A 19,646-nucleotide genomic window follows, 5' to 3' on the forward strand; every position below is an offset into this window, starting at 1 on the left:
TCCACTCTTCTCCCTGTAACTTCTGGTGTCCCACAGGGATCAGTTCTCGGTCCTCTTCTCTTTTTAATTTATATTAATGATGTACCCCTACACGTATCTTGCAAGATACGAATTTTCGCCGATGACTGCGTGATTTACCATCCAGTTTCTAATGCTACTGACGAAAACACCTTACAACAAAGTCTTAACAATGTGCAGTCTTGGAGCGAACATTGGCTGATGACTCTTAATCCCAACAAATGTAAACATATATCTTTTACCCGCCGACGTAACCCTTTCCTGTCCTCTTATACAATAGTAAACATTCCCATAGAATCAGTAGAATCACTTAAGTACTTGGCCGTCACACTTTCTCATGATCTCAGTTGGGGTACGCATATTTCCAACATACTTTCATCAGCTAACAGAACTTTTGGCTTCATGAGACGACACTTGGATGACGCCCCGCAGAATGTAAAACTCCTAGCTTTCAAATCCCTCATCAGACCGAAAGTTGAATACGCATCACCCATCTGGAATCCATATCAAGTCTATCTTGTTAAGGCGCTCGAGACCTTTCAAAACCGCCGTGATCAGATACATCCTTTCATGCTACTTATATGACGTAAGCGCATCATCCTTAAGAGAAAAATCTGATCTACAGCCCCTTGCACGCCGTCGCGCTACAGCCAGCCTTTGCCTATTTTATAAGTTCTTTTACAGTTCCCTAATTCACGAGCCATATATCACACCACCCGCACGCATATCGCTACGAACTGGGCACCCATTACAAGTCTTACGGCCAAGCTCCCATACAACTACTTTTTCTTCGTCTTTTTTTTCCCGCACAGCCTCAGACTGGAATGCCCTTCCCCACCATATCGCTGAAATCACTTGCCCGACATCGTTCTTCGAAAATGTGTCATTGTTGGCTTAAAAATAATCAGCTTTTTTCACGTATCATTTTTTTTCCTTTTTTGTTTTTATGCACTTGCGAAATGTAGCTTTCTTCTACAGCTTTTCTGAATACCTGTGTTTCTGTTGCATTATCAACTGTACCCACCCCTTATGTAATACCCCTAGCAAAGGGGTCCTTATAAGGAAATAAAACTGAACTGAACTGAACTTAGTTAACAAAACATCCTTTCAACGTCACAGCTACCATTCACAATGCAGAGTAACATCAGCACCGTGTTCACTTCCTAGTGCATTACCACCATTTACATGTGTGTGACGTGCAGAAGATGCGATGCAATGTGCCACTGTCATATTCATGTAAACGTGACTAATAAAAGAGCAACAAGCATTCATACACTAAAGACTGGCAGGCGCTGAACATATTATATATCCTTGTTTTTGCTTGAATGTTAGTGAGAATGAAGCATATATAATATTCGTATTTAATTAATATTAATAAAAGTTAAAAATTAAATCATTGGGTTTTACTTGCCAAAACCACCATCTGATTATGAGGCACACCGTAGTGAGGGACTCCGAAATAATTTGGACCACCTGGGGTCCTTTAACGTGCACCTAAATCTAAGTACACGGGCGTTTTCGCATTTTGCACCCATCGAAATGTGGCCGACGTGCCCGGGATTTGATCCCACGACCAGCAGCCCAACACCATAGCCACTAATAGTATGATATATCTTGACTACTTCCTCACACAAGGCGGGCAGTGTTCATTGGTCTTGTAACATCTGCATTTATTCTTACCCCTTTACGGAAGGGTGAAACTTCAGAGAGAAATTGGGCTTAACCCGATTGTCATAAAACTTGTTCGGAGTGCAAAAATTGGGAATTCTTGGGTTTTACCCTAAAACAAAGAACCCTACCTATACGGTATGGTCTACAACATAGGCCCAGTATTGTTAACCCTTTATGGACGAGTGTTGCCTACAGTAAACATACGAGAAAATTTTTGTTTTCTTGCCGATTTTCAGTAATATGAAGCTTCTGGCTGAATGTCTTTCGCCAACACTGAATGAATGGCAGCAAGCATCATTTGTTGGTTTAGAGCAGGAACACAAGAAAAGGTAGATGAAGTTCGGCAGGTCACTCGCTTTCTTTTAAAAGTGCATTCAGAGGAGGCAGACCAAGGCAAGATCTCCGGCTGCAATGGTATCACACACATAATGTAAAGCAAATGAAATGTACACCTATGGTTCACATCTGACAAGAGCTGTCTGTACAAATTCCAAACGAAGCCATAGGTGGCTTGGGATAAAGGCGCATAATTGTGTCAGCGATACATCCTTGAGTTTAACAAACACGGAACGTGCCTACCTAGCGGGTAGGCAAAAGGTGATCAAACTGACAATAATGCATGTGTCTTTGGAGCAGTAGAAGATGCGCATACGTCAGATGTTGTGTGGAGCAATGTTAATTTTAAGCTGATATCAATGCACATATCTTGAATGGAGGTGACGATGCACATGCGTCGGAGGTATTGTGCGGCAATGTAAATAAATTTCAATAAAGCACAGTTGAAAGTCCAGCGTCTGTCCGTGTCTAACACCTCTTCCTTGTGTACGCGTCCTTGTGTATTTGCTGGTACCTCCCTTTTTCAAGTTGGGATAAAGCCCACTTTCAGTTTTCTGCAGTTTTCTGCCCTATTACTGAAAAAAGTTAAGATATTTTTTGCATTCATTGATCATGCTTATTCTCGATGTGTTTTGCACCCATTTAGATAGAAAATAATTTTTATTTACTTATTTGTGTCGCTCCTAAAGGGTTAGGTGCACATTAGCTCTTTAGGCAGGAAGAAGTCGCAGAAATGCTGCAGCTATATGCAAGCAAGACCAGTTTATCTGACCACCTTGTCACTATGGAGACGTATTCTAGAGAAGAATTCACAAATAAATCACCAGCTCAGAAAGTATGACATGGTGCCATCATGGGAAAAAGTGATGCTGAGCGTGTTCTGGTGCTGTTGCTTTGGCCTAAGACATTATGGCCATAAATGGCAAGGAGTTGCAAGAAAATATTGCTGCAAACTTATAAGGAAGTTATGAGAAAAAAATATCAACACAAAGCACGAAGAGCATCTTCCTGTTCTACTACCTTCTTTTTTCTGGGGTTTTACGTGCCAAAACCAGTTCTGATTACGAGGCACGCCGTAGTGGAGGGCTCCGGATTAATTTTGACCACCTGGGGTTCTTTAACGTGCACTACAACGCAAGCACACGGGCGTATTTGCATTTCGCCTCCATAGAAATGGCCGGGATTCGATCCCGCGACCTTGTGCTCAGCAGCGCAACGCCTTAGCTAACTGAGCCACCGCGGCGGGTCCTGTTCTACTACCACATGCTTACTCATTCTTCAGAAGGAGATGATGAAAAATGCAGCTTTTCTGGGTTACAAAAGTTGGTCTCATCCCTCACTTTCACCCAACCACTAACATAGCAGTTTGTTATCCTTTGCTCAAGTGAAATGACCAATGTGTGGAAATTGTCTCCAGGACAACAAGGTGTTTTCTTGAAGTTGAATTATTCCTGAATGCAAAAAAATTATGTATAAAAAGTGTCTTCATCAGCCTATCCACCAACGGAAATGTGCATGGTCTTTGGTTCTGAAGTAGTTGCGAGTGACACAGTTACTGTAAACAGCTTTCATCTTTACAATTTCATCCCATCTTGAAATGTTGACCTATTTCATCAACACCAATTTCACGAGAAGGCCAGGAGGAGTGCTATGGGAAAGTGATCCCATGAATTGTTTGGGAGGCCAATTTTTCATGAACTGTAAACTATTTATGAAAACTGCAAAAATTAAGTTGTTTACTGTAATTAACATCATGCCACAATACAACACAAGAAAGACAGTTAGGAAATAAATTGGAATGTGCGCTACAAAAAACGTTTTGACACAAAACAGAACTACCTCAAACCAGGATGAATATGGAGGGAAAATCTGAGGAGCTTCTTGTGATGCATGTCTAGCCAAAAGAAAGGCACTGACTAGATTTTCAGTGTCCAGGCATTCAAAAGCACCTTTCAGCAGTGTTTCAATGAGACCTGCACAAAGGAATGTAATTACAACGCACTTTATAAAAGCAGTTGTCATATTTTCATTATTAAACCTACACGGCAAATTCATCTACGAGAAAAATAATGATTTAAGGGGAGAGCTCGGCCTTCAATCAAAAATTTGTAAAAATCTTTATTCTTCAAGACAAGGTGCTGAAAACTTGTCTGTGTATTAAATGATAGGTGCTCATTTCAAATATAAGGTCCATATTTGTGATCATCTCCTTTGGTTCTAATTTTATGCAAGCTTCCTTTAATAAATTTTCTGCAAGGATTTGCAAAATATAACTTGCTCAGGTTTCGCTAAACAGGGTATCAATGGCTTCCGCATGATTCAAGGAATGCCGTAAGATCAACCTTATTGTTCTGCCTACGCTAGAACAAGAGTTGCAAGATACTGAAGTTGAAACTCAAGAGTGTTCTGTAAGCTCAACCTTGAAGTCTCGCAACACTTGTTCTAGGGTAGGCAGAGCAACAAAGTTGATCTTACAGCATTCCTTGAATCATACAAAAGCCATTGATACCCTGTTTAGCGAAACCTGAGCAACTTATATTTTGCAAATCTGCGCAGAAAAATAATAAAGGAAGCTTGCATAAAATTAGAACTAAGGAAGATAAACAAGAATAGATTTCATATTTGAAATAAGTGCATTATGTTACATATATACATATGTACAAGTTTTCAGCAGCATACCTCAAAGAATAAAGACTTCTTTAAAAATTTGGTCTAAGGCCTTACTTCCCCCCTTAACAAGGTGACTGCATATTCACTACAGATGTTGCTTTATAAAAAATACCTCTCCCCCCTTTCCAGTACACAAACATACATGCATGCACATACATTATGAACCAAGCAACTTGAAAACAGCATGGGCACAAGCAGCGTTCAATCAAGTGCTTCTCCAAATACAAAGTGCTGCAACAAATAGATGCTGCTTCATCAGATACATAAACATGCAAGCTTACCAATAAGAAGCTTGCAATCTTTGTATGTGGTGACATACACGGAGAGGGCAGTGAGCAACATATACCAGTTCACCTCTTTGCTATTGAGAGCCTTGCACAGCTGAGTGGTCACCTGTTCTACATTGAGCACCTGCATACTCTGTCGAAAACCAAGCAGTATCATGGATGAATGGAGATCACGGAAATTGAACAACAAGATACATTTTCATGTTGCAGTACCTGGAAGTTCACATGGAGGTTGCCTGATATGTAGTAATGTCTTTTATGTGTTTTCCAAGCCTGTCCTGTGCAGGTTTTTTACCATCCCACGACAGAATGCCTGCACCACCCAGCATCAGCTCAGCGAATAGACGTGAGGGAATTTTAAATAAATAACGTCTGTAATTCTATGTGACTTTTCCCCATCTGTATGCAACAACAATGACACCGACAAGGATGACAATGGTAATGACGACCCTGCCACAACACCTTGATGATAATGACAATGGCATGATGACACAGTGATGATGGAAACAGCAACACAACAGCACAGTATTTCACACTGCGACATAACAAACACACAAATGGAGTTATTGAGCAAACAATGTTTCAAGCAATTAACTGTTGTAGCAGTAAAAGAGTGCTTATATGTTATTTGTATCCTGTACTAATTAATCTATGCATGGATCATGTTATGGCAATGCATGCTACAGTGCAATGGAATGGAGGGATAGACAAACAAACACAGCAAACAATGTTTCGGGCTCTTAACTGCTGTAACAAGAAAAGAGAAACATCTAGGCTAAGTATACTAGAATCTTGAATTTTCACTCTCAGCTACATGAACTACTTAACAGCACACTGCAATGCCATGAATCATATGACCTAATACAGGTCATGTCAAACTTGATTGCTGTTCAAAAAAGTAGATTTCAGTTCCACACAATAGGCATGCACTTTCTGAGTCAGAACTTTCTGAAGCTATTTAAAGGACAACTGCAACGAAATTTCACATTAGCTAAATTTGTTATAAGTAGTATACGCCACTGAACCAGCCTTGGCAAAGCCACAGAGCTGGTAATTGTAGTTTTTTTGTTAGCAGCCATTAAACTGCACCTAAGCAGACGATGCGTGACCTGGTGATGTCACTGTAAGTCCCAGCACATCGCGTCCGAGATTTTTCAGCACGCCGCGGGCAGTCGCAGCACGTGAGCCAGTCTAAACCAGCTACATGAGCCAGCCTGAGTGCTTGGGCTGGCTCGCACAGCCACGCCTAGAGAACCACAGAGACCCATCAGAGCACATGGTATCCTGATCGTCTCACATGGTGAGAGGGCTCGTCGCAGCACCCTGCAGTGGCCGCGGTATCGACGTTAGGTAGCAGCATGGCCTTCGATATTGTGGTGGTCGTGCCAAGGAGCCGTGCATTTGGTCATGCATCACTTCCAGCTAGTGGTAATGGCAGTTTTTTTTTCTTTTCCAGCATCAACAACAGTTATTTTTGCAAGCTTTTCGTGACGTTTTCGCTGGTACTTCAAATGTCAAATTTTGCACGAAGGCTCCTCTACAATTACATAATCTTAAGCTAGGCTTTCTACATTGTCCAAAATTTTGTTGCAGTTGGCCTTTAAAGCATGAGGAACCATTTATAACCTTAAGGATGAGGCAGAAAGGCTGCAGATTCTTTCATTTAGCTCAACATTCTGCCTTGAAACATCAGAGTTTCTGAAACTAGCAGAGGCATAATTAATATTGAATATGTGACAAGCAGGTGTTAACAGCAAAGGTGGTATCAAAATCAATAAATGCTATTGCACTTATAAACCCTTGGATGGTGCATTGAGGCTGCAGATTCCTTCATCTACCTTAACATTCTATCATATAAGAGAAACAATAAAAGCAGCCAGTTAAAACAGTAGCCAGATTGCAAAATTAAAAAAAAAAAAAATACAACACCTTCTGGAACATTCCAAGAAGCCACAGGGAACATTTCTTGTAAGTCCAGTTGTGGTGGCTTGACATCGCTTGCGTAACTAAGTAGAAGACATTCAATAATTCAGAGGTCAAATCCCCTGTCTACTATAGAATCAGCTCACCTTTGTATACTGGATTGTATGCCAAGATACAAGACAACAACTCTTGGGCATAACAGAGGACAGCAGTCTGCTGTACAAGTGGACTCGACAACAAAGGGCCCAGGAGATCCCCACTGAAAAAAATGTTAAACATTAGCATTGAAAAGAAAAAAAAGAGAAAGAAGTCGAAGTGTTGTGCTATTTATCATTCATGTTACCAGGTTATGGGTTGCCCTTCTTCATTAGCCTTGAGAAGTCCTACAACAAAAGCAATGGAAGCACCACAGGGACTGTCAAGCAAAAGATTTTAGCAGTCAATATTGAAGTTCAACTTTCAGGTCAGAAAAATGAAAATGACCCCCCGTAGATGGAAACACATTCTATAAAGTGCAAAAGACAGCAGAGCAAAATATGAATTAATCTTACATGAGCAGCTTGGAACAAGTAATTTGGTTGACCATCTCGGACAGCATGACTCGGCACAAGAATACGATGTACATATACGAATACATATGAAATATGACTTGTTTTATGTAATTATTTAAAACTTCATTAGGCCATACAGAGTACAACTAAGCTGATTAGTAGCAACTAACCCCTTTGACAAAGCTTGAGTACAAATAAAATCCCTAGCAGAAAAATACACACAATGTCATGCAAGACTTTTAGGCGGTAGCTCAAAATCACTGTATATCTCTTTTAAATTCCGTGTTCTGAACTAGCCCTTTAAAGAGACGGGATGCCCAAGCAGTGATAGCAGAAAACAACACCATGCGGATCTGTTGCAGTGGTATTGCATGAAGTCATCTTTCTTTCATATTTTTTTTTAAGGAGCTGCGATCATTTTACTTGTTTAATCCCTCTCAAAATACCTCCATTAAAAAAGCATTTCGTAGCTCCTGCCTCTTGGACCTCCTATTCTCTTCTTTTTCCTCATAAGAAGAAACTTCAAGAAACAACAGGGCCCTCAGCATTTTCCTGCTGGATGACAAGCTCCCTATCACACTACTTTATTGCTACTGAAAATGAAAACCTAATGAAAACTAATGAAAACCACTCACGTTGCAGGAGAGTTTCCAGCATGGTCCGGCAAACCTAGAACAAGAGCATCCCTGTCAACACATAGGTTCAATTCACTATAATGTAAAAAAAAAAAAAACTAATAAAATGTAACTCCTATAGGAGGTCATGACATAAAATGTTGCAAATAAATAAAAATGTTTAAGGTTTGTTTGGAAAGGTAGACCTCTTACTTTAACAAAACAGACAACACAAGGTATGAAGTCAAATGTCTCTCACATTAAAATTAAGCAGAGCAGAATTGTATGACCGAAATTTTGCCTACGCAAACCTTCAAGGCTAAACACGCAATGTGAGTACCAGCTCTATAATTGTTGCCTAATCAGAGCTTTGGATTTGGTTGGTATTAACTTTATTGAATTGTCCTGCAGGTTTTTGGCGACCCGGGCTCAGGTCTCCCACGACGAGACGTCGAGATCCTGTCTCAGCGCCGACTCGTGGGCCTGCTGGACGGCCCAGAGTTGGTCACCGAAGGCTGAGCTGCGCAGAGCGGCGGCCCACCTCAGTCATAGGGTCTCGGAGTTTATTTTGTTTTTGCGTTGGGCGTTACATTCCCATAGCATGTGTTTGAGTGTAGCTGTTTCCTGTTTGCAAATCTTACATGTCTCTTCTTTGTGTACTTCAGGGATTATCTGTTTGAGGTGAAACGGGTTCGGGAAAGTATTTGTTTGTAGTTGGCGTAGGGCCACTGCTTGTGCCCTGCTTAGGTCTTTGTGTGGTGGTGGGAATGTTCTTCTGGCTTGTTGGTACATTTTTGTGATGTCGTTGTATCTGGTCAGTCTGTCTCGTTTGACTCGGGGGTCTTCCCGAGAGGCCGGCCGGGCGCGGTCCGTCAGCTCTCACGCTTTGCGATTGGCTACCTAGTTGAGGTTCGGGGGTGCCTGGTCGCCCGTGTTGACATGGGCGGGGAATCATACAATGAGACTCGGGTAGTCCTTGGGGGTGCGTCTTCTCTTAACTTTTTCCGTACCATGCCCACTGGGCATGGGCGCCGCTTTCAAGACCTTCCGCACTGCTCACAGACATACTGCGCTATCGTACGTGAAGGAGGAGAACTATATTTTAGTTTTCTAAGCAGTTCGCTTTTTTCCCGCCAAGCAGTGATTTTTAAACACGCTCCGAAGTTTTGCGATCATCAAAGCAGAATGCAAAAATGTCCGGCTCCGGAAACGGCGCGCGTGCTTCGGGAGATCGCAAATATCGCGATTCCGCTGCCTCTGTGGCTGATCTTATAGATACATCGAATAGCAGTGAGTCAGAGGACGCTGACTTTTTCAGTCTGAAAGTGACGACGAGGCAAACCAGCCCGGAACGCCCAACTGTAATGCTTGCAGTTAAATTTTTGAAGCGAAATACCTGTTCAATGAAAAATTTCAATTTTTTCAGAGATAGTGCCTAATAGACGGCAATACATTTTGTATATCCCATAATTATCGAAACATTGTTTTCTTAGTAGATACAAGCGTGTCATTACAAACTTTGTTCAATTTTATCGCAGAATCTCGATTTTAACAATTTATATCCTTTTTATGACATACATCTCGTTAATAAATCTTTTATGCATGAATAGTGCATTCATTTTGCTTTCTGTTTATGTATTACATTAAATACTGAGTGCAGTATAGTTCCTTCAGAAAAAAAAAAAATCTGTCGTAACATACAAAAAACCCTTATTTTCCCCATGATAGGGAAAGAGTTAAGGATGTTGTTGGCTTTGGGTGAAATGCGTCCTTTGGTAAAGTTTCTCACCACCGCCTGGGAGTCGCTCAGGACGGTGTTGCAGTCCAGATTCAAGATGTTAAAATTTTTATAAACAAAGATGCACCCATAAAAACTACATTTATCCATTAAAACAATGACTTACAAGTTTAAACGTATGTGTGGACATCTAAAGCAAAGTGAAAATCGGTTTAGAGATCACACAAGAAAAAAAAAAAATTTTCAGTACTCAAAATATTTGAAAATGTTAATTATGTGTGTGGGTGAAATGCGTCCTTTGGTAAAGTTTCTCACCACCGCCTGGGAGTCGCTCAGGACGGTGTTGCAGTCCAGATTCAAGATGTTAAAATTTTTATAAACAAAGATGCACCCATAAAAACTACATTTATCCATTAAAACAATGACTTACAAGTTTAAACGTATGTGTGGACATCTAAAGCAAAGTGAAAATCGGTTTAGAGATCACACAAGAAAAAAAAAAATTTCAGTACTCAAAATATTTGAAAAGTAAATTATCTGTGCTAGCTTATCCTTCTAGGGCATATACCTTTCTTGTGTCTGTCTGCTCTAAAACAATTTCACTTGCTTTGCTGGTTACCAACCAATGAATGCTTGACAAAACATGAGAACAATAAAGCAACATACCTTTCTCACAGATGAGCTTGCATCATTGTGGTCTGATACTGAATAAGCACTAGAAACTAGGGCACACATAAAGACTGTAAAAAACAGCAAGGAACATGAAAGAGAAACAATAAAAACACAAGTGTCAAGCTAATCTCCCCAGACCATGCATACCTGAGAATGTGAATGCAGAAGGTTCACTCTGATCAAGAAGTTGACAAGAAGCAAACAGGCTTCTGCTCAGGTCAGCTATTACTTGAGGCTTCTGGACATTACTGCAATAAAGATGGCAACAGCTAAACACAAGCACGTGCAGTTGACAATACATGTTCATGACCCACATTCTGAGCTCATTTCTTGAGTAGACATTATTGCTTTCCTTGCATTTACAAACCAGACACCTCATCAGGCGGTCATCATACTGTGCAAATAACCTCCCCCCTCCCTCCTTTCCAATCTAATACTAGTTCGTCATTCATACCATTATCACAGATTGATTGGTTTGTAACTGTGTTCAAACACTGCTGTGGCATTGTATATGTGCACGATAAAACTGCACTGCTGGTGCGGTGTGGAGAAAGCTAGGCCAAATCACATACAGAATGATAAGCTGAGGAAACAGACAGAACATCCCTAAACTACTCACAGTGCAATGTAGTCTTCGATGCACATGACACCACCAGCATGTAGACGACACAGCAGTTCCAAAGGGCAGACAGACTGAAGGAGGAGCAGCATATGCTTTAAAACAATTTCAAATTCACAATACCAAATAGTATAAACACGCATGTTAAAATAGTCTTACACAACTTGCAAGAACTTTGGCAAAGTTGATTGGAATTCCTTTTGATGCATATGCAGCACTAATGTGTGCAATCAGAGTCAGTGTTGCCTTCTGAAAAGGAATGGTAGCACTGTAAGCTGAAGGCAGTAACATGGTAGCCACAGGCAAAAGCATGACAGAAATGACAGCTAAAAGCCTTTTTCAATGAAATCATCCCAATATTTGCAGGTGACAAGTGAAGCATTTTCCTACAATCGAGATTACTCCACAAATGTAATCCACTCTTTTACTGCCTTGTAGCCAGCCAACCACTGAACTAGAGTTCATTTCAGAAGGCTCTTAGAAGCGCTGCACAAAATATGTGACATTGTGCCACCAATTTTTATTTCTTATTGCCAAAGTAATAACTCACCAAAATGCATTAAAGTGAATGAAGCTACTGTGCTACCATTATGTTTATTTTCTGTACAGCACAAAAATATAAGCGCACACATGCTGCCACTATTAAACCTATTTGGCATTGGATACTACTGGCATTAGAACCTACATGCATTGGAAACTAAGCACTGGATACTTCTGTTGCAAGTAGGAGCTGCTAGAGTCAGTCAGTTAGTACCAATGAAGAAGGCTCCTTAACATGATACATGCTTGTGCTTGTAAACACATCACAATGTGTCATCACAAAATATTTCCGAGACGTTATCTAGGATGTTCTGCACACCACATACAAAACTTAGATTTCACCTAAAGCAATGTATTTTCTAGTAATTTCTTTGGTCACGCAGCCTCACATGTCATTTCTTTGTAGTATGAGAGGAGAAAAAACTGACAACGAAGAAGGAGGTGACAAAATTTCATGCCTTTATGAGAAACCAGATATATTGCATCATAAGACAGCAATCACTTCGACTTAAGCACTATAATCAACGTATATGATACTTGATGTCATATCCTGTCATCCAATTTTGCCATCCTCTTGATTCTCTGCTGCCTTTGCTGACGCTTGCCGCCAAAGTTAAAAACTAATTTATTTAATCTAACCAACCATAATATTGCCACGGTAATAAAAATGTGAACAAGACAAAGCAGCTGTTTTAGACTATGTTTGTTTAACTCTCTTTTGTTGCTGGATGAAACATTTCTGCTTTAACTTATACAATAAAGGCCAAGGCTGGTGCCAGAATAAAGTTACCAAAGTTATATAAATATTCTCTAAACACTCTGAGCAAAGGTCACTATACCTACTACTCTGCATGCAACTTCAAAAGCTCTGCATAACTTTTATAACTACCATTTACACGGTATGCAAACTGTTTTATGTCACGTGTATTTGGATGTACAGTTGGCATCAAAAGTTTGTGGATCGCAGAATCTGAGAAAAACCTGAACATTTCCACAATTTGAGCAGGTAGACGGGTATTTGCATTTCCAGCTTTTACTAGTATAGTGAACAATACATTGTGCAGTTTTACAGGCTACGGTCACAAGCTGCCTGGAAATTCAATGCTTTCTTAGATCACACAACCTGTACGCTTTTGAGGCCAACTGTACAATATTTAAGAAAAACTAGTAGAATGGATTGGCATAAGAAGATCCACCACTTTATGCTGTAAGCAGATTACCACCCTTCACCCCACAATAATTTTAGTAAAAGAATCAGACAGAATGGAAAACTAAAGGAGAAAGCTGCTCTTGAGATAATCAGTTTTGTAAAAGCTTACCCTTCCCTGGCTACTGAGAAGGCAATTCTGACCAGATTCTTCATCTCCAGATTCAGCACAATGCATCACAATTTGTGCATAACCAAGGTTAGAAAAGCTGTCTTCTGTAAGGCTCACATTATCATGTCGATTTGTACAAGAGAGCAGAGCTGCTTGCATGACAAGTAGATCATTTGCATGAACTGTAAGGAAAGAAATATACAACATGAAACTGCGCAACCTTAGCATTGCATAGAAACAAAATAAATTTATAATTAATGTGAATTGCACATTCTTTTCACCAATAATATTTAAGCACATACTCACAAAACAAAAAAATTTCCACACCATTAAATGGCATCCATATACAAGTAGCCATAAAAAATAAAATAAATTTTGTGAGTTGCTTTATAAAGCAAGAACACAATTTATGTTAAGTGTGACAAAAGCAGTAAGCATGCATTTCTACAAATCCAGGGTAAACAAAAAATTTAATGGCTTGGGGATGATACAGAACAGAAGCATTGAAATTTCAGCAACTTGGCTCTAATCAGGAACCTGGCAGGACGATGAACTTGGATAATTTAAAAGAATGAGCTACTGAGTGTCATTTATAAAGGGAGAATCTATAAAGGGAGCATTTACACAAGTTGCAAATCCCATATTGTGCAATGAAACAAACATTAATCACATGCTCCACAATGAAATCTATCGGCTAGGTTCTGTGTAAGTGGGCTCTTTGTTGATGGCATTCATATTTTTCAAGATTTGGAAGAGAAAATTTTGGTATCTACTTTTTGAACCAACAGTTGGGGATACTAAATCAGGTTTTTCCTAGATGCTATTCCACAATATTATTTTCCTCTAGTTATTTTGTATCATCGTCATTTACTTATTTCTTAAAGGCCCCTTTAGCCATATTATGTAAGAGATAAGGTAACAAAGATCTTGGTGCTAGATCACATTAACTTGCACAATAGGCTATACATTAAAACCCAAGAGGATAGCATGATGGTCATAATTTTCACATGGTCTATGGCAGCGCATCTCAGATAGAATGAATATGACAATGCTGCATGCTCTCTTATAGTGAACGTTGAAGTACCTCTCAGTCGCCCGAGAAGGTGTCATTCTGCTTCTCCTTGCATGGCCGCTCTTCAGCGGCACACGCCTGGGTGCAAGCGCAAAATTACATCTCAACTGCCTGAGATGATGCCTCCTTGCTTTGCATGCCTGTTTGTATTGTGCTCTGTTGCAGTGCATGCCGTGGCCAGGGGCGAGACAGTTGGGAAGCGAGATGCATTGGATTTCAATTTTCTCTCGTCGCGCTGAAGGACTATGCTTTTGCTGTAATTTGGAAGTGATCGACGACTGCCGTATGTCACAGGCACTCGTCTGCTTTAAACAATCTGGTAAATGCAATTACTGGGTCAGCATTGAAAAAGCAATAAAAGCTTAGCAATTACATTGGAAAACGATAACAGTTTTTGCCGTTTTGATGGCTTATTCTTGCATGTACACTTAATACAAAGACTTGGCTATAACAAATGCATCCTGCATGAGCGTGATGTTTGTTACAAGTAGGCTCGACTGTTAAATCAAAGTGTAAGGTAAAAAAAAAAAAACAGGTAACCATTTTACGTTACAAATGAAAAAAGGCATTACAAAAGGCAAAACACTGAGCGTTAATTTCCTAGATAAAGAATTGGTCACTGTTTGAACTTCATGGGGTTACATTGATTGACAATTAGTTCGGGTAGCCTGATATAAGGGATATAACATCCCACAGCAACACACAGGCTGTGAGAGACACCGTAGTGTGGGACTCTGCATTAATTTTGACCTCTTAGGGGTCTTTATTGCAGACTCAAAGCATTGAGCCCTTATTTTAATGCAGCCACCTTGTGCTCAGCAGCAGACCTTTCTGACTTTTTTTTTTCTTCTCCTTTTTGGCCTGATCTTATCGTGTGATCACCCACTTCAAAGAGCAGCATCATTATCATCACCAGGTCATAGCCACTGAGCCACCTCGGTGGGTGTAGTGGCAAGAATGATTATAAAACTAGTGGCTTTATGGCCTCAGAGGCACAAGCTATGAGTGAGATGTGCGAGTTGAAGGGATTAGGTTTGCATGTGAGTAAATTTAAAGTAGAGGTTGCAAAAACATGCAAATTATTGCAGTTTTCAGAGTAGTAATGTACCAAGTTGAAGAGATGCTTTGAGCCAACTAGGCTGTATGCTTTGACAACTAGGCTAATATGCTTCTGACTTGCTTCCAAAGTAATATTTAAGTTTGACAAACACTTGATATTTCAAGAGTTTTTACAAGTTTTATGAACTTAGTGTAGCCTAGTTTCCAGGTGGGGAGAGGGCAGTAGAAGTTTTCTGGAGAAACGATTACGAGTATGGACCACTCTTCTTCTGTTGACATATTACACATAAATTTTCACACATCAATTGAATTTTTTTCTGACGTATGTTTTCCAATTCACTTTTTTAAAATTAATATTTAACTGCACACATTACAATTTGAATATAAAATTCCATGTTAGTTCTCAACAAAACAGGACTCTGCACAATTTAGCACGAAGGACATAATTTCAACAATGAATAGGCTTTTTTCAAAGCACAAATATGTTAGAGCTGACTTGATTATGTGGGGTGCAACTAGAGGTCATGATATAATGACAAATAAAAACTGAAGTCCTGTCCCACTTGGAGCACATGCTGGATGTATTGCATAACTTGAACCAAATTTTTAAACAGGCAGTACTTTGCCAGTATGTAAAACAGACAGCCTATTATTCACAGTCGTTTCGAATAACTTAGAATTACATCTCGCACTGCACTCAGTTAACTAGCTAAGATACTACACAATATGGACAAAAACACGCATCATTCTGAATAAGGGTTGTGACTTTGGATGTGTACTTATATAGAGTAACTGATCTCATCTAATTAGGTAACTAAGTGTAGAAATAGGCAAGGCAATATAAACAACATACCAAGATGTCGAACAGAACTAAAAGGGTTGGTTCAAGTTTTGCAAAACACCGAAGAAATTAGCTCAACTCATCTGAGCAAGCTTTACTAATGCCATTGCTCTGTCACAACAAAGAACTTGGCACAAAAGAAACGCAAATGAAGAAGCACACGTCAACAGGACGCATTTCTTTGCGACGTTTTAATGCATTCGAATTAGGGGCCATATTCTGAAACGTTCCACTTCCAGCGAAATTTCTTTTTTCGCTTTCAGGCGCACGCTGATTGGCTGGTTGAGCAAAATTGAATGACGTCGGGCTCAACCATCCAATCAGCTCATCCAATTTTGCTAAAACAGCCAATCATGGCGCGCCTGAAAGCGCAAAAGAAATTTCGCCGAAGTGGTACGTTTCAGAATACGGCCCTAGGAGAGTCAAAGCGGGGGAAAAAATGTACGTGAGTGAGGTGTGAACGCGGTTGAAATCACGGATCCGGGACCTCAAAGACTGCGCGACATAATGCCTAATGCATTTCTCTCACATTTACTGCTAAATCGCCACAGAACTTTTTTTTTTTTTTTCCAGTATGTCTGACCAACTTGCTCAAGCTAGAGTTCTACTATTGCACTGCTCACTTGCACTGAGGAAACAGTCCTCCCCTTTATTTGCATAGAACAGAGCTTGTCAGCTTTCCTACAACTTAGTGTGACAAGCTGATGCACGTACGTATGGTAGCAGAAAACTGGCTGAAGCCTGGTCTCTGCCAGCTACATTCTCTGGACACAGCCTTTCTGGGTTAAATAAAACTCCGTTGGGGTACATAAATTGGGTGAAGTCGGGTTCAACCCAAAAATGACGAGTCCTATTTATAAATACACAGTGTATCTGTGCATTGAAAACACAGTTACAGATTGGTAATATCAAGGGGCTTAATGGCACTAATAGTTACCTAGCATAGGTGTCAACATAAGCACTTGCTGGGCAACACTAACAAGAATGAAATTTCAGAACTGACAACTAGGACGAACGTGCCGATGATAACAGAGGTTTTTACTAGTGTACTTGAAGATCATAACAGCTTTCAGTTAATTTTCATAGGACTCCTTAATATGATGAAACAAACATCCTAAGTACCACCCTAGACCACTCCTCTGGCAGCACTGTGAAGTTTAGTTCAAATTGCGCGCTTTGGCACAAGATCACATAACCTTGACGCGGCGACGAATGAAATGCTTTTATAATAATATAATATATATGGTGCCCGACCATTAAACAACATCCATCACTGGATCGCACGGACAAATATTACATGCAAGCACTACAAATAAGTACAGTACGAGCTTGTAAGGGGTTATCAGTTCAACTATGACGCCCGACGCATTCATAAAATTGACAGAATTAACAAAACATGAAAACATCATGCACTGAAAATGAAGGAATTCTAGAATTACCGTAATCGAGCTCCTTGGTGTCGCTTTTTAAGATTACGCTAGTATCATCCAGCTGCAAAGGAAACAGACACGACTGCATTGTGAGCGGATCACCACTACCCGGCATCGAACCGGCTCATTACAGACACAAAAAGCATATAAACCTCGCGCACGATGTCGCGGAATCCCGCAGTGCTGCTTATTAAAGCCTCGAGTTCATCAATAAAATCTGGATGCGTTTCCATGTCCATTTTTTTTCTTCCCGGAAAGAGCCCAAACAGGCGCCTAAATACGCACTACTAAACCAAAAGCACAACACAGAATTACTGAACGAGACCGACACATGTGGTACTTTAGGGAAGATGCCAAAAAACGTTCTAGTAGTACCACGCTTAAAACACAGGCTGGTAAGCCGCCGTTTAGTCGGTTTAGTAGAAACTGTAGAAATGCCGCGCGTTTTTTGTAATGACTCCTCAAAACAACAACGACAGAAAGCCGCAAATCCAGTCGTAAGCCACCTGCACCGGCTGTTCCTGTTTCGGTTTCTATTAGCACAAGATGCCATGTATAAACACCCGTAATTCATTTCGTTACCCATCGCTTCCGGCGCCTGCTGTCTCATACGATTGCACTGGTAAATCAACGAGTGTTTTGGAGCTGTCCCGACAGATATTCCAGTCAGACGCAGCTCAAGGCTCAAGCCCGCCTGGAAGCAGCAGCTCCACCTCATTTGGACTTCCCTCCTCACTAAAGCCTCCAAAGCCTTCCATATTTTACCCGCCAAAGCCAGCTATGTATAATTAAAAAAAAAAAAAAAAAGTTGTTTCTTCGAATCGTTCTGCACATGCTCATTTTAGTTTGCTGTTGTATATATTGACTCGCCATCCCGGACCTGCTAAAGTGAATGTCCAGCGAAGTGGATACTTTAGAGTAATGGTAGCAATGGTAATTTAGAGCAATGGGAGTAATGGTAATTTTGACAGCACGCTGCCGCCCGTAGCGGTGCTGCAACAACACTGAAATTGGTTGCTAAGCTGGTTCTTTTATACCCGAAAGGCTAGGGACGTCACTCCCCACGTCGCAAGCTGCCGTCGCCGCGGCAGCTTGCGCAACAGTAATCTTTACCAGGAAACGTATGCGGGGAGCGCTACGTGATTTGCATTGTTAACAGGAGCGCCTTATCAATTATGTGGTTCGTATGCTAGGGTTGTGCTTGTTCTTTATTGAAACGTATGCTGTTTTGGATGTCGTATGCGCGATTCCAAAGCATGTATGCACTGTTCGCTTCACTTTGCTGAGTGCTTGAAGCGTTTGCCTTGCGGGGGTACGAGCCACTGCTCCTGTCCTGCACTGCTGCCGGGATCGGCCCACATTTTTGCTCACGGACGTGGACACGAAAAATGCCGAACACCGAGAGGCTAACAGCTTCGCTGTAAAAAGTATATTTCTCTTTTATAAAACCGCGTGCTAATTAGTCGTGCATCGTGTCTTCCCCTCCGTCAGCCATTCTCGTTGCTGTAATGGAATTCAATCAAATAAATTTCAGTGGCAAAGGAAAAGAAAGAAATGGGCGCTATGCTCAAATGTGCATGCAGGCCTGTGTAGGGTCAAAACTTGGTATGAGAATACATCAGCCGCTTTTGATATGAGCAACATGGTTACAGTGACTTACTATTGTGCTCCTCTAGGTGACAAAAGCAACATATGCAAAAGGCATTTTCACAGTGCCCAAACGGTTGACATCAGCAGTGTTATATAGGCCTCGTGCACATGATATGAAGGCGCTACCACTTTTTGATGACGCATGCCGCCTACCAGGTGAGCTGCACAGATTTGCATGTTCTGTCGTACTGTGAGGATGTCAGAGCAGAAAATACGCAGCTGCTGGTTCTTCGTGGTTTCAGGATCGTGAACAGAAAACATCATAGGGCACTTCAGCTTAGCGTAACCTGCCAAAATCCCAACTTTGTGTGCGCTAGCTGATATGCAAAGCACTGTGCCAATTATATAGCTATAGTGCAGTAAGAACTGCCAGGTGACCATGTCGGCAACAGTAATACGATTTCGTAATATGTAAACATCCTAGTAAATGCCTCATACAAAGCAGCACTTTTATGCATGGTAGTGACTTGTACGCTGATGATTTTATGCACAACTCAACTGATAAGATAGGGTGTATCCTTCCAACATGTTTCAAAAATGCACAGCACACATTAGTAGTAGGGCTGGGCAATTTATAAATAAGCTTTCGGAGTAGTCGACTAAGTCTGTATTTGGCATTAATATATTTCAAAATGT

At 40.7% G+C, this 19,646-nt stretch overlaps 1 protein-coding gene across 2 annotated transcripts in view; it reads right to left on the bottom strand.

Annotated features, from left to right (window-relative positions):
• LOC119447567 (uncharacterized) overlaps nt 1-18,067 on the bottom strand; it is a 44,138-nt gene extending 26,071 nt beyond the window's left edge. Inside the window, exons 1-13 of one of the 2 annotated variants that reach the window (XM_037711502.2) lie at nt 17,513-17,815; nt 17,370-17,421; nt 12,959-13,140; nt 11,259-11,348; nt 11,100-11,173; nt 10,628-10,728; nt 10,475-10,548; nt 8,092-8,125; nt 7,249-7,288; nt 7,052-7,164; nt 6,912-6,988; nt 4,977-5,115; nt 3,865-3,998 (exon numbers count right to left, since the gene is read on the bottom strand). In XM_037711502.2, coding sequence (XP_037567430.2) covers nt 3,865-3,998; nt 4,977-5,115; nt 6,912-6,988; nt 7,052-7,164; nt 7,249-7,288; nt 8,092-8,125; nt 10,475-10,548; nt 10,628-10,728; nt 11,100-11,173; nt 11,259-11,348; nt 12,959-13,140; nt 17,370-17,421; nt 17,513-17,599 — 1,197 coding nt within the window. In that variant the 5' untranslated portion in view covers nt 17,600-17,815. Of the gene's footprint in view, nt 1-3,864; nt 3,999-4,976; nt 5,116-6,911; nt 6,989-7,051; nt 7,165-7,248; nt 7,289-8,091; nt 8,126-10,474; nt 10,549-10,627; nt 10,729-11,099; nt 11,174-11,258; nt 11,349-12,958; nt 13,141-17,369; nt 17,422-17,512; nt 17,816-17,942 lie in introns of those variants that run through there. The other variant, XM_049670260.1, reaches the window with a different exon arrangement.
• Nucleotides 18,068-19,646: the final 1,579 nt, after the last annotated feature.

The sequence above is a fragment of the Dermacentor silvarum genome, chromosome 1 (assembly GCF_013339745.2).
Source record: "Dermacentor silvarum isolate Dsil-2018 chromosome 1, BIME_Dsil_1.4, whole genome shotgun sequence".
Lineage (NCBI taxonomy): Eukaryota > Metazoa > Arthropoda > Arachnida > Ixodida > Ixodidae > Dermacentor > Dermacentor silvarum.